The 16,368-nt window shown below is 35.5% G+C and overlaps 1 protein-coding gene across 1 annotated transcript; it reads left to right on the top strand.

The window, feature by feature from the left end:
• Positions 1-1,266: 1,266 nt before the first annotated feature.
• On the top strand, positions 1,267-7,361 carry LOC110366812. Its single transcript, XM_036129021.1, has 7 exons — positions 1,267-1,502; positions 2,498-2,938; positions 3,331-3,376; positions 3,446-3,537; positions 5,502-5,612; positions 6,596-6,872; positions 6,940-7,361. The coding sequence occupies exons 2-7, from the start codon at positions 2,532-2,534 to the stop codon at positions 7,144-7,146; spliced, it is 1,140 nt and encodes a 379-aa protein (XP_035984914.1). The 5' UTR covers positions 1,267-1,502; positions 2,498-2,531; the 3' UTR covers positions 7,147-7,361.
• The last annotated feature ends 9,007 nt before the right edge of the window (positions 7,362-16,368 follow it).

Here is a 16,368-nt window from a genome sequence, read left to right on the forward strand (position 1 = left end):
GAAAACAATAAAACAAAGGAAATGAAACAGAATATTTTTGTATTAGAGACAAATCAAGGTTTTTGTCTTTTCAAACAGCCTTGAGAGCATAATTAGCTTGTTTCAAGATAATTTAGTGTGATTGATTTTTTTTGTCCTGTATGTTTTTTGGCATTTCAGGCATACCATAAACAGAAGCCAGTTGCCTAAAAGTACCAGGTCAGATTTCTTCTACAAAAAGGAAGTCTCAAGAAAAAATCCTAATGTATGTAGTAGTCTTGTGCAATTAAATGCATGTATGCTATTTTAGATTTTATTAAATAGCCTTGTCTGACAAGTATTGTCCTGTAAACACATATGAAATGCACTTATGAAAACCTCTGTTCAAAATATGATCATTTATTGACAGAAATAATTAAACTTAATGCCAAATTTCAATCAATAACTGACTGATCCAGTTAAATTCACTTAAATCTGCTAAGCAAAATTATGATTTAAGAACACTAATGAAATATGTAAACACTAAAGAACGAAAGGACAAACAAAATGGCTGAAAACTATTACGCAAATTAAAGTTCAATGAGGAACTTTATGTTTGAGAACCAAAGTCTGTTTTAAAGAATTTGAAAAAAAGGTCAAATTAGCTGTTAACTAATTCAGAATTTAGCATTTGTTTAAGCCCATTTAAAATGTAAATCAATAATGCAGATAAAACATTATTTTGAGAATGATTTGCCAGATTAGAAATCAATACCTTTAGATGATTCTAACCTGAGTCAAGAACTCAACAGGTGGAGGGAAACGTGGCAGGCCCACAGTTAACAGGTGGAAGTGTGTTGGAAGCTCATCTTGGTCACCTGTAGCTAAAAACAAAACCATTAGCCTAATATTTCTCTTTTAATTTTCACAAAATACCATGAATCAGCATTAATATTAGTATTACTGTTTATATGGACACTAGTGATGTATGGTGCATCAACACTGACATATTTAAAAATAAATACAGAAATAATTTGATTTCAATAAATAAATAAATAAGCATACAACTAAGGGCACAGTAATTACTGCAAGTAGATAATATATTTTTTATTTTCTTCTGCCTGTCCTCTTTACATTTCTGTATGCATTTGTACCTCATTATGCATAATGAGCACGGACGGCACGGTTCTAAAGAGGAACACTTCTGCCTATTGGCTGGTTAGACTGCATGGCTACATGTTATCGGCCACTGTACTGGACAAAGATGTATGGAAGAAAAATAGTCTCATTGGAATCCACCTTTTTTTTAACACCGAAATTTAAACACTGAATTTTTTAACACTGAATTTTAAACATTGAATTTTTTTTTACATTGAATTCCTTACACTGAATTTTAATCTGGTAAAAATTCGCCCTCAAAAATTCAGCTGCAAAAATTCAGCTGAAAAAAATTCAGCGTCAAAAAATTCAGCGTTAAAAAATTCAGCGTCAAAAAATTCAGCGTCAAAAAATTCAAATCCAAATGTGTTGACCTTTTGATGAACTCAAGCCAAAGCAATCTGCACTCGATAGAGTCGAGCAGCTTCTAGCCAATGAAATTAGCCCATTTGGTCACGTGACACAACGGTTGGCCATAAAAGCTTTGTTCCCGGCTGAATGGAGCTGAATGAGGAGTTTCTCTTGTTAAACAGATATGATTACAAACGTCAGGTAGCTACTAATAGACAGCAATTAGAGTTTTTCATCCAATCAGACTGGGTAAAATAACTGAGGCGATCACAGCTAGTGCGGCACCCCTGTCTGCCAAGGCTCTTGGTTTGATCCGGAAGAAGCGGCCGGCGGCAAACTTTTTTTTTTTCTTCTTTTCGGCCAGAGGCAACATGGCGGCGGCCAACTCGGGAAGTTCTTCGGTATGTATACTGTATATTATCTTATATGTATATATTTTATTATATGTATATATTATCTTTAATGTTTGTGCTTTTGAAACTGTGGCTTTGCTTTAAATGCATTGCTCATTTACAGATTTGGTCGTTGCACAATTCTCTGAGGTTTAGCCCACTACAAGCTAGCATCATTCTAATGAATTCACCTGGATATGCTGTGTTTGTGATGATATTAGATTTGGTAATGAAAATCTTTTTTTTTGCATTTATAAAAATATGCCATTGTGTTGTTAAGTATTTGTTTCCCACATTGTAGCTGACCATACATTGCTATGTTTACTCACGACATATTTTATTAAGTAGTTAAGAATAATAAATAATATAATAAAAAGAATAATATTTATTTTGGTTCTGTTTTAGGAGTTACTCCTAAATCATATTCTTGAGAGACTGCGTTCACGCTTGGAGCATTGTCTTGAACACCTTCCCCTGGATCAGGACTTTTTAGATTTCATTTGCACCCAGGAGCTTGTTTTTTTAAATGCTTTGTCCGGTCAGATAGAGGTTTGCCCTCTGATTTTAGATGCAATAAACAATTTGCATACACTCATAAGCAGAGAAAAGGACCAAAGAAATCAGACTACTGCTGTCATTCATTTTGAGCGGGGATCTGCTGGGCGCCACAGAATGGCTCTTTCCCCCCAGTATCTTAACAGTCTTCTAGAACTGAACTTGTCCATCCCAGCCATTGCTAAAATTTTGGGAATGTCTAGAAGCACTGTATTCCGACGCATGGAGGAGTTCAATCTGTCAGTCAAGGCAGTCTACAGCAACATGTCAGATGGAGAATTGGACCAATGCATTACAGACATAAAATCTAGGCAGCCTCACTCTGGGTATCGGATGGTAAAGGCACTTCTTCAGGCCAGAGGACACAGAGTCCAATACCAAAGAGTTCGAGCATCCATGCACCGTGTTGACACAGCTGGTGTTGTGTCAAGAATGGTTTCATTAGGTTGCATCGCTCGACGGGCTTATTCTGTCCCAGGACCACAGTCTCTTATGCATATCGACACAAACCATAAACTGATACGGTAAATAATTTGAGCTTTTTAAGTTAACAATCCTGAGTAGGGCTGGACGATATGGAAAAATCTATATTGATAAAATAGAAATTATATTGATCGATATCGATAATTCAACCAACTTTTTACCAAAACTACAAGATAGAAAAACTTATTCTGTTGAACTTTTTATTGACCCTTTTTTTCTATTATCGATATACGTCTGTTGATCAATATATATTGTAATTGAATTATCGTCCAGCCCTAATCCTGAGCATATTTTCAGTTGTAAATAATTAACACTGTATATATTTTCAGGCTTATTGTTAACTCTAAATGCAATTGAGCTAAAATAACTTAGTTTGCATTACCTGCTTTCAAGCAATTTTTAAATAACTTTTCTGTTTTGTTTTCTTGTTCAGCTATAACATTGTCATCTTTGGAGGCATTGATGGCTTTTCTCGTAAGGTATGTTGAGTTGTGCAGTCCAATGAGCTGTTTACATGGATGTCATTCATTACTCTTTTTCTGAGACAGATTATGTATCTTGATGCTGCCACAAACAACCTGGCATCAACAACTCTGGCATTCTTCCAAACATCAATAGAGAGGTTTGGTTTTCCTCTCAGGTAATTACTGATGCATTTCTAACTCTTAGGAATTTTGTCATACACTTTTACTAAAACTATATACTGATATTTAATTAAAGGAGTTGTCTAAAATGATAAAAAAGTATGGCCAATCTCAAACTTTAAATATTTGATTTCCCAGTATGTGTCTCTAATTTTAAAGGTTTGATTGACTTTTTGTGATGTTAAGAAAGATGACTTACTAAATACATTAAACTGGCAATACTGTGGTTTACTTGGATACAAGAGATGGTAAATTATGTTTTATCGCTTTTTTTTGATAATAAACCTCAACATTACAGGGATAACAATCTTTCATAATGTTGTTTACTTGTAGTACCAGGATTTAAAACTGAATATCATTATCTAGCAAAAGTCATAATTCTAAAATGTTGTAGTCATGGCAAGGCAAGGCAAGGCAAATTTATTTATATAGCACAATTCAGTACATGGACAATGCAAAGTGCTTTACATGATTAAAATATAGCAAATTAAAACAGAATAAAAGCAAGTAATAATAAAATGTAGATAGAAATTAGAGCAAAAAAGTGGTGGGGAAAATGGGGAAAACATTTTTGAAAAGCATATACAACTTTCCAATATATTAGCTAAAAACATATATGTATTGATGTACAGATGTTTTAAAAACATAATCTACATTTTTATTTCACAAAGATGACACTTTCCTGATATTAAAATACTTTTAAATATTTTTACTACCCTTTTAAAGCATTAAAAATAACAACTCTATTAAAATAATTTCTGAAGATCATGTTTATATAATCCAGATATTTCTAATAACATTTCAAAAAAATTATAAAAACAAAAGAACTGGACTTGTTTGTTTTTTTACTTTCTTGGAATGACCATGACCTGGATGACTGAGAATCTTCACCAGCATATTTCTAATAACACTACTTGTCAGAGACAAATAGTTGATATTTTTTGGACCACAAAAAAGATATTCATAAGTTTGTTTTGCAGAATCGTAAAACTGAAAGAAATATACAAAAAAGGCAAAGATAGAGAGCAGGAAGAAAAGAAAAATCAAACTATTATACTGACACATACTGGAAGTTGAATTGATGTGACTTTTTTTGATGCAATGCAGGCCGATCGCAATCACAGATCAAATGGGCTCTTTATTTCCTTGAAACTTAATTTACAAATTGACAAAATTGTTGATACTGCTCTGTTGGTGAGCACAGTGGTTACTGAAATTACTTGAAACTGACAAAAGTAACAGACAATGAAACAGGCCTGGATAAAAAATAGCAGTACATGTATCTTAATATTCAATTAAATTCTATTCAGTTTTATTTATATAGCGCCAATTCATGAAACATGTCATCTCAAGGCACTTTCCAAGTCAAGTTCAATCAGATTATACAGATTGGGTCAGATTATACAGATTGGTCAAAAGTTTCCTATATAAGGGAACCAGTTGATTGCATCAAAGTCCCGACAAGCAGCATTACTCCTGAAGAAGCGTAGAGCCACAGGGAGAGTCGTCTGCATTGTCCATGGCTTTGCAGCAATCCCTCATATTGAGCAAGCATGAAGCGACAGTGGAAAGAAAAACTCCCCATTAACGGGAAGGAAAACCTCCGGCAGAACCGGGCTCAGTATGAACGGTCATCTGCCTCGACCGACTGGGGGTTACAGAAGACAGAGCAGAGACACAACAAGACAGACAAACAAGCACAGAAGCACACATTGATCCAGTAATCTGTTCTATATTAGATGGTAGTAGCATGGTGTGGACCAAAAATATATTGGTCCACTCCATGTCACCAAGCATATCAGTGACTAAATGTAACCCTTTAAATAAACTTGAAGAGGAGCAATTTGTCCAGGCCTGCTTCATTGGTTTAAGTAAGTTATTTCTGTGGTTATTGTGGCTTTTTAGGTCTTTACAGAGTAATACCAACAATTTACCTCAGAATCTGTTGTTTTTGTTTCAGGGTACGTGGCGACCACGGTGGAGAAAATGTGGAGGTTGCCCGGCTGATGTTTACTGTCCGTGGCACAGGAAGAAGTAGTTTTATCTCAGGAAAGAGTGTGCACAATCAACGGTTTGTTTGTTTTTTCTGAAACTGTCATTCAATTTTTTTGTAGCTCTGACGATGTAGCTTCATTTAGTTTATAGGAAAAACTCTTATCCCAGAAAACCCGTTTCCCTAGCAACTTCACCATACACCAGTTGTAAAAATAGATAACCACTGTCATGACCGATTCTGGTCTTCAGGTTGGTTGCAGATGCACTGTAACTCACGTCTTCCAATTTTAAACATCCTGTGGTGTTTTCCTCATGAGGATCTAGTGTTAAATAATTGACCTGTTTGCGGTCACCCCAGGGTCTTTTATCTGGTAATGTGGTGTTCTTATTGTAGACTTCTGTAGTAGTAGAAATACTCTTCAAACCGTAGCTATATTTTGCAATATTTAATCTAAAAGGCAGAGGGATGTTTACTGCTTCAATACTGGTATGTCATACACAAAGCAACAGGTGCCCGAGAGAGTCCTGTTCATTCCTCCCACAGATGTTAAGTAGGACCCCCTTTAGGGACGTACACAGTATGATTTCAGTGTTCTGTTCATCACATTGGTGGAGAAGATAATGCTATAATGTAGACGTGTCCTAGCTGACACAGCTTCCACTAAACAGTCACTCTTTCCAATGCAAGTATGGTAGACTCTGTGCCTCCAGAGTCTGTTTATCTGTGATCTCCATGGTAACAGGTAATGCATGCCAGTCTCTGTATTCACATAATCTCTAACGCTAGTCCTGGTTCTTGTTTTTCCATCTGGAAGCGGTTGATATTCTAAAGATGGCTTTACAACAGCTATATTCTTTGCAACAGTTTCCTACATGTGAGACTTGATGCAAATGGGTTATCCCTGATTATTTTGAGGGTTTCAAGAGTTATAAATGACAAACGCATGATTTAAAACTGCACTAATCCTCAACACGTATAGGCTCTAAATGTGATCAGTCGCGAGTACTGAATTTTTCAAATGCATACCTCACTAAAGATTTCATTGTATATTATTTCAGAATAGAGCGACTATGGAGAGACCTCTGGGTGGCGGTTACATCTGTTTACTATGAGGTTCTTCACAATCTTGAAGATGAGGGATTTCTCGACATCTCAAATGCTGCACACCTCTTCTGCTGTCACTATGTGTTTCTGCCTCGCCTTCAGGAGGATTTGAATACGTTTTGCAGTGGTTGGGACAACCATCCACTAAGAACAGAAACCAACATGAGCCCCAATCAGTTGTGGGTGTTGGGTCACACTTACCACCCTGTTCCTGAACCAGAAAACACACAGGTAAAGATGCTCATTTTAGCATTTAAGATTTCCCATTCACACTTATTCCTTCCCTTTTTTATTGCAGGGGGTCCCGATTCCAGACATTGAGTGGGAGGACAGTGGCCTTTCTTGCCAGAACCAGTCGACTATTGTTGTTCCAAACATCGACTGTCCATTGACTGAGGAACAAATGGCAAGTTTACAGGAAGTGGTAAATCCAAGAGCTGCATCCCAGTCCTTTGGCTCAGACATCTACATTGCAGCTGTTCAGTTTTGTGAGCAATTCTTTTAAATGGGCTATGTCAACTTATCTGTAAATAATGCCAACAGATTTTTTTATGTAAATACTTTATCATTTGAAGAGGAAAATTAGAAAACTGTTGATCTAATCTCATTTGGCAAATTTGAAATGCTTGGGTTAAAAGATTGAAAATGTATACATAACATTCAAATGTAAAAGTAGAACCCTAGGAAGAAACGTGTTGTAATAAAAAACTTCCATGCAAATCTGCTTGTTTATTTTAGTCAAAATGCATGTGAATCTTTGGCAAAGGAAAGTTAACATTGTCACAAATGAAATAAATTTTCTTCTTCCAGTTTAACATATACAGGAGGAACACATCGAACTTCATATTTAAATTCCAAACCTTGAACAACTTAGACTCAATTTTATGCAGTGGAAGATCCAACAATCAAATAAGACCAAACCCCGCATAGCAGGTTTCAATGCAGGCCAGGAGTTCACCCTTAAAGGTCGAGTAGTCCTTATAATGGAGTGGAAGGCGTAGAGTCTCGTAGCAGGTGGCAGCAGTGGGATACCTTCCATCTACTATCTCCACGGTTAGACTTTTTGGCAGAATCTCCCATCCAGTCCAGAATTTTGTAAGATTGTGGAGTTCACTTGATGTTGCTGTGGAGAAAAGCATATGCTTAATATTAAAAGTTAAATTTGAGGATTTTCCAGGTGCATCAGTGGCTCAGCCTGGAGCGAGAGAAAGAGATGCTTAGATAGGCCACACCTCCACAACCTGAAACGTCTCTGAAGCGGCTGTATTCACGGACTAAACTCTGATAATCTACCTGTGTGTGTGTTCTCACTTTGTTTATTTCATGCACTAGTTTCTTAATCTGAGTCTGACTCACAATTTACGTCGCAAAATACAAACACTAAGAACTTTACTTTAATTTGTGTCCGATGACGAGCGAGAGAGACAGAACTTTGGTAAAGCAGACCACAGTAACAATAACTGAGCACTCCATAAAGATGTTATTAATAAGAAATACTTTTTTTTTTTTTTTTTTTTACAGCGGTTACATTCAGCAGGTAGACACGCCCGGGGCAACACCTCAGCTCCCCTACGTATTGCAGCTTTGTGCGTGAGCATAGTCAAGAAATTGCGCCTACCACTAATATCCCCCCCAGCTGCAGTGCAGGCTGCAGCTGGGTGCGGGCGAGTCATGCGCGTCAGTGCTGGTAGAGGTTCATAGTCAAGGCACCATGAGCAGCTGTTTGTAGGCGCTGCGCGATCAAAAGAGAGACTGTCACTCAATTTAATTTTGTAAGTAAAACTTTCAGCCCGAATTCAATTTTCCCTCTTCTGATGAACACGACGTGAGGCGAGGAAGGAGATGGAGAGACATTTGTCTTCTCCTAGATCCGTTGCAATTCTCCTCTGTTGCCTCAGATTCCCTGGTTTCAGCCAATTGAGCATATTTGCGAGAATGAATGAAGTAGAGGCACAAGCTGGGAGCGCATATGAAGCACAATGCGTAGAAGAAGATAACTTCATCTTAAAATCAAGCGTAGAACAAAACTTTTTAAAATAGATTTTCATGTCAATACATTTTATTTATAAAATTTTCAGTTTTGATTTTCACAAAGGAAATGTTTATTTACACGTCTTTATGGTTTTGGGAAAAAACACTGTCAAACCACTATTATAGAGTTCAAGTCGCGCAACCCCTAGTGGCAGCTCGCATACTTTGGGAATCCCTGCCTTAAAACTTGATTGTAACTGATGTTAAATATAGCCCCTTTCCCAATGAAATTAGCAGGCTAAAGTGGGTTTTTCAAAAGCGGTTTCAATCAGCATTATTCCCAATTCTTCCCCACAACAGTATCCCGGACCTGCCTGGTGTGTTCCTTGTTCTTCATGATTCTCTCTGCGCTTTAAACGGACCTTTTAGACTATGACAGAGCAGTTGCATTGATTCCACACAGGTGGATTCTATTCATCATCATCAGTCATTTAGGTCAACATTGGATCATTAAGAGGTCCTCACTGAACTTCTGGAGAGAGTTTGCTGCACTGAAAGTAAAGGGTTTTGATTAATTCTGCATGCCCCAGTTTTCAGTTGTTTATTCTTGAAAAATTTTGAAATATCCAATAAATTACGTTCCACTTCATGGTTTTGTCCCACTTCTTGATTCTTCGCAAAAAAAAATTATAGTTTTATATCTTTGTTCGAAAAGTTCAAACAGGGCCGGATATTTCTGCAAGGCACTGTAAGATTTCAATAACTTACCATTTAGAATGAACTGCCTGAGATAGCCTGTGATTCTGCATTTTGTTTCAACTGGGCAGTCATCATCATCGCCTTCATCTGGCCATACAATCCTCTGAAGTACGACCTGTGGTTAAAAAAAGAGAAGAGAAATCTAATCTCCAACATTTTTGTACTGCAATCCAAAAACACTGTAAAGGTGAGTTCACATTGTGGCAACAGATTCTACACTTTTGCATGCTCCATACTCTAATGGATCTGCACCTTGTTTGATATTGTGAAACATATTTTGTTTTAAAATACTCCTTTAACAATTCTGGCTTATTCAAAATTGTTACAAAGGTTTCACATTGTATTTGAGGTTTTATACCATGTTAATAAACAAAGTTCTAAAAAGAAAAAAAAAAAGGATCCAACAACTGTCGCTTTGCATCCCCTGCAGGTTTCGTGTCGCTCTAATCATCATACCAGTGGCCTTCTTCTGATCTTTGGTAAACAATATGACAAATGTATTTTCTATACTCAAGTATTAAATTCTCCTATCTTTTTTTAAAGGAGCAATAAGCGAAATTTCATTATTTAAGAACTTAAGATATAGTTTTGTGAATAACTTCAGATATGTTTTTTGATGGACTACGATTAAACCTCAAACATCTCACTCTGTTGTTTTGTTTACACACCCGGGCTTGCTGTTCAAGTTCACGTGCGTGCCAGACGCCACTCAGGGCATTACCAACTCCCTGCATATAAAATGCAAAAGCCAGGTACAAAATGGTGGAGAACATTCCCATCAGATAAAAACTTTCACTTGATAACAGGATTGTAAAGTTCTGAGTTATGTGCGTCTTCATTTAAAATGTTTCTCTGAAATGGAAAGGCTGTGTCTTTGTCCTTTATGATTATGCCAATAGAAGGCAACGGAAGGGAAAGGAAGTTCTGGATTGCAGTTAGAGTGGAGGGAGGCGTGGCTTGTCACACGTTTTGTTTTGATCTACAGATAGTGCTGAGGCATCACTCCATGGTGAAATATCACTCCTTTAATGTGAATTTTTTTTATTCCTCCCTCACCTCAGGTGCCTGTTTTGTATAGTAAAAGACCTTGTATAATAAAATGTTTGGTTATTTGTTTTTGCACAATTAACACACAATTGACATGCCTATTTTCTCACCTAATATGATTTTAACCAGACAGTTTTATTTACATTAACATTATGGAGAATTACTATTATACAATAATTATAAGGTTATGTGCAGAATAAGCTGGGTTATAAATACATGTAGTTCACTGTTCACATGACAAATAAAAAATACAAATTTAAAATAATTATGTCTTCCACAGAAATTAATTCTGTTTCATCAGTCTTAACATTTACAGCACCATTTTTTTTAAAGTAATTTAAAACTTAGATCAACTCTATCATTTAACTAATTTTGCATTTGATACCAGATACAACAAAAATTACCAAATCCCATTGGCTACACGTTTATTATTATTATTATTATTATTATTATTATTATTATTATTTTAAATACAGTGTTGTCTAGCTTTCCATTCCTTGTAAATACGATTTTCATTACCAAATCTAATATCATCACAAACACAGCATATCCAGGTGAATTCATTAGAATGATGCTAGCTTGTAGTGGGCTAAACCTCAGAGAATTGTGCAACGACCAAATCTGTAAATGAGCAATGCATTTAAAGCAAAGCCACAGTTTCAAAAGCACAAACATTAAAGATAATATATACATATAATAAAATATATACATATAAGATAATATACAGTATACATACCGAAGAACTTCCCGAGTTGGCCGCCGCCATGTTGCCTCTGGCCGAAAAGAAGAAAAAAAAAAAGTTTGCCGCCGGCCGCTTCTTCCGGATCAAACCAAGAGCCTTGGCAGACAGGGGTGCCGCACTAGCTGTGATCGCCTCAGTTATTTTACCCAGTCTGATTGGATGAAAAACTCTAATTGCTGTCTATTAGTAGCTACCTGACGTTTGTAATCATATCTGTTTAACAAGAGAAACTCCTCATTCAGCTCCATTCAGCCGGGAACAAAGCTTTTATGGCCAACCGTTGTGTCACGTGACCAAATGGGCTAATTTCATTGGCTAGAAGCTGCTCGACTCTATCGAGTGCAGATTGCTTTGGCTTGAGTTCATCAAAAGGTCAACACATTTGGATTTGAATTTTTTGACGCTGAATTTTTTTCAGCTGAATTTTTGCAGCTGAATTTTTGAGGGCGAATTTTTACCAGATTAAAATTCAGTGTAAGGAATTCAATGTAAAAAAAAAATTCAATGTTTAAAATTCAGTGTTAAAAAATTCAGTGTTTAAATTTCGGTGTTAAAAAAAAGGTGGATTCCAATGAGACTATTTTTCTTCCATAAAGATGCCTACCCAGGTTATCAGGGAGCTTAGGCGTTCAGCAACTTTTTTTTGAAAACACTGTAATTCCTGATTTTATTATTTAGCGGCACACTTGATTACGACAGTAATCAATTATTGAGTCAATGTGAAACTGGATCAAAGCAAACTCTCAGACTTTCCTGTGTGTTAACAGACATGATCTATGGTCAAAACCACGCATGACAAGGAGAAAGTGACAAAAAAAACTTTGACTATTCATGTTATTTAATTATCTGGTCATGATGTTTCTCGTTTAGTGACAGTCACTTAGAGCAGAAAAGCATTTGTCATCGGTGTCAGTTGTGCTTCCTCTAACTCCCTCTGATCAGAATTTCTGTCTCATCGCACCAAAACTATGGAGGGAATAATTTTTACTCTTTGTTTCTAAATGTGACACATTTATTTTTCTTTCTGGTTTGATACCTAGTTAGAGATTTCAGATGTTGACTTCTGTGGTTTTATTGCTACTTTTTAATGTATATTTCCTTGTTTTTATCGTGTTTTTGCTTTTATTGTTTTTTTATATTGAGTTATTAGCTTCTTAGAGTGGCTACGACTTTGGCTGACTGATTTTTATTCAATGTGCTGAATAAAGATCCTTAGATCCTCTCCACTGAGTCTCATCCTGGTATAAAAGTCAGAGAATGCCCAAAATTAGGGTTAGCATATTCACAGGTTTGGAAAAACACACCATCTCAAATATCTACAGGGTTCTAATGTATAAAGCAAGTCTAGTCAACTTATTGTGCAACAATTGCTGGTGATTATGATTATTGAACACGGTAAACGATTAAGAAAACAAATGTGCACTGCACGCTAGGGGAAGCAGTAGAGCTGAGAAGGCTGTAGTAGGAATACGGGGCCCATTGGAGGCCCTGTGGCGCTGCTAGAGAAACATGCAGTATAATTCAGTTGCATTATGTAAGAGAAGAAATTAAAATCATGAAAAAAAAACAATACACTGATTTTGCATCAACAACGGTTAACTCGGTTTTACCAAGCAAGGAGGAAAATTATCAAATGTAATAGATTTATGTGGGATTTAAATGAGGAAAAAAATAAAGTACAATGCATAAAATGTAACAATGGGCAGTGTGTTACAGAAGCAGGACTCACACTACGAAGTGCTTTTAGAAAAAGACAAATTTTTTGTCCTTTTTTCGACCCCCTAAAAACATGACGAATGTCTGATTTTCTGGACGAAACTGAACAATGTCATCACGACAAGTTTTCATTTCCTTAAAAAGATTCATTAGGAGGAACCCATTAAAACCAAAATTATTTTTTAATTATTTTAAATTAAAAGACCTTTTGCGTTTTTGTTCAGGGTAAAGTTTTGGGCAGATGTAACAGGCTGAATGTGAAATGATGCTTTGCTACTTTTTTGTAAAAGTTGTTTTAACAGTTTTTTTCCAACATTCCTGTTACCAATCTTTAACTGTGGCTTTGTGAAAGTATCGCCTGAAGCTCGGGTTCCTTTTTTCACTACTTAATCACATTTTGTGCTCATGGACTGGGTGCCAAAGGAGAGACTGGAGATATTTCTAAATTTTTCTTGAGCAAAAATTTTTGTATTGCTTTTTTATTGCTAATCATGCTTTAAACATCTTGTTATTATGTTTACTATAACTATAATTTTACTCTGGCATTCCCTCTCCCCCCCCAAAAAAGTAGGACTACCAGGACTTATTTTTCACACTTAAAACACTGGATTGCTACACTCGTCATCTTGAATTTCGCTGCTCATTGTCCTCATCTCTCTTGACTTGGCAACCTGAGCAATACTCTGAAAGGTTAGTGTGTTGTTCTAATTTGAAATACTGAGTGTCATTATTACTTATTGCTCTTTAAAAATTGCTTGACAGCATGTTGTGTGCATGTCTGTGCTGTAAAAAGCGCCGGTATCAGACTGAGTCTCAATATCCACATCATTTTAAATAACTCACATCTGAGAACGCTACAAAAAACCATGAGCAGTACACCTTCATATCTTTTTAGCGCAGTGTCAGTTTAGTCATAGCCGAACACTTGCAGTTATTTCTAGAAATACACATTCAACCTGCATCTTTATTGACCCCAGAAATAATCCAGACAGGAAGAGGAAGTTCTGGTCAGCACATCACTTTGATGTTGGCGTGAAACCTTTTAAAGGCAAAGGCAAATTTATTTATATAGCACAATTCAGTACAGAGACAATGCAAAGTGCTTTACATGATTAAAATACAGGAAAATAAAACAAAATAAAAGCAAAATGTAAAAACAAAATAGAACATTATAACAAAATAGAGTTTGTTCCAGATCAGTGGAGCATAGGAACTAAATGCTGCTTTAGAGTCAACAGCGTCAGTCATGGAGATCACACCTTGGTGTAACTACCAACTTATAGAGTGTTTGGCTTTAGCCAGGCTATCATGATATCAGACATTCATCTCATTCTAATGTCTCTGCAATGACGATCATGTTTGTGTGGCTGATTTCACCGACTGAGCACAGCTATGCTGCTCAGAAAGCAAGTAAGCATCAAACTGCTACTTATCTGTTTAATCATTTATGTAACAATACTGTTTTTTTTAGAGCTGAATTTAAACACTCTTATTCTTCACCTTTAATTAAAAGAAGATAAATAATGGGATATTTTCAATTGTCCTATAAGCTGCTGAAAGAACTAAATAAACCTAAAACTAATTTAGTATCTATGAATTCAAATTGAATTTGAATTTGAATGCTTTTCTCATCACTTTCTGTTCAGACACAGGAAGAGACTTCAGTACTTTGAGTACGAGTCTGTGTACCATGTGAGCTGATAGGTGGTTTTAACGCCCAAAGAGGAATAAGGAAACAGAATAAGACTAACAAATTTGTCAGACCCCTGCAGCTCAACAGCACCTTCCTTCATCCTTGATCTTGCCTTGAAAACACACCATAGAGAGTACTGCTGTGAAAAGGATAAGGCAAAGAGAAGCAACTCTGTTAATATTTCTACCTTTTGGAAATCAGTATGATGGCTTTGGCAAATGTGAGACCAGTCATTTAGTACTTTTAGGTCAACAATCGTTTTTGTAGGAGTATTTACACATGGATGATATTTTAGCGATTCTCTCTCCTTTTATTGCTGATTGGTTTGCATGAATCAGCCATAGAAATTGTTTTTAAACAGTTTTCAGGCTGACAGATGTTTCTCGTCTTTTCTGAAACTCCTTTACATTTAGATATAACAATGTTCACAGTATCCTTTACCCTACTTCATAAGATATTCTGTGACTTCTTGTTTAGCAAAACAAAACAGCAGACAGGAGGAAGGCTGCATGACAAAAAAGATATGTATACATTTTTTATTAATAATTTTAAGAAATCTGAAACTTTATATATACAGTGAGGATTATACAGTGTAATATGTCGGTTGTCATGTGACAGTTTTTTGAAACATTTTTTTTTCAAATCACGTCATACAGATTATGATTACTTTTTGTGAAAAACAATCATCTTTTATAAGATTTTGTTTCACATATTTTATGCTAAACTCCAAATATTCAAACTGAACTTAATTTTAAGTCAAAAGTTTAAAACCATATTTAAAGGTTTTAGTCATAATTTATTCATTTTAATGTCATTTGGGACAATTTGGTAACACTATTTAATTATAAAACCTAAATATTGTACTAAATGGTTTTCAGATACAAGTCCGTGAAGCACAGAGGGTGTAATTTTTACTTTCTCAGTTTAAAACCACAAAATAAAACCGCATGCTTCAACAAACGTCTCTTCTGTGTGTTTAGTTTTAAACAGTGCAAGTCAGTTTCAGATAAAATACGAAGCTATCGAGCACCAGCAGCAGGAGCGGGTATGAATCTTCTGCATGAGTTTTGCCCCACAAATTAATTTAGGTTATTTTTTTATTTAAAGCATGAATACTTTAAACTGATGACTCCATTTTCTCTCATCAGACTCCGAGGCATCCACAGACAATGACCCATGTTTGTCAGAGGAGGAGGCAGTCTGATCATTTAAGTTATGAAGACCACTCTTTCACACTGAAGTAAACTTGACTCATATGATCAAACAGGTCTTTTCTGATCCAAACATGATGAAATTTTTTATTATTGCCCAAGAATGTAATCTATACATGTTTTTTGAATGTTCACCACTTCTATTTCCTTTATGAGGAATATTTAACTTAGGAAATATTTTTTTCTCAATAATTTTCTTGTTTTGAAATAAGATAAGGAAAATAGGATGTATTTTGTGTTTACTCATATTTGTTCAATACATTTTTTTTTCATGTTAATAAATGTTAGATTATCAGTCAGCTGACCATTTTAGTTTTTATTTTCACTTTATATTACTTGGACCTAACACTGATGCAGTATGCTTTGCATATAAAATCTGTTTTTAAATATGAGAATTAAGATTTTAACTATTCAGTTTTATTGCCCATTATTTTTAAATATATTAAATAATGCAGTCAATTATATTTATGTATTTTACATTTCAGTTTTCTGCTTTAAAAAAACAAAAACTTTTGACCTAATGCTTTTTACATCTTTTTCGTTCTTCTTTTTTAAAGTCTTAAAATTAAGTTTCTTTTTAATGTGTTG

The sequence above is a fragment of the Fundulus heteroclitus genome, unplaced genomic scaffold (genome assembly GCF_011125445.2).
Source record: "Fundulus heteroclitus isolate FHET01 unplaced genomic scaffold, MU-UCD_Fhet_4.1 scaffold_129, whole genome shotgun sequence".
Classification (NCBI taxonomy): domain Eukaryota; kingdom Metazoa; phylum Chordata; class Actinopteri; order Cyprinodontiformes; family Fundulidae; genus Fundulus; species Fundulus heteroclitus.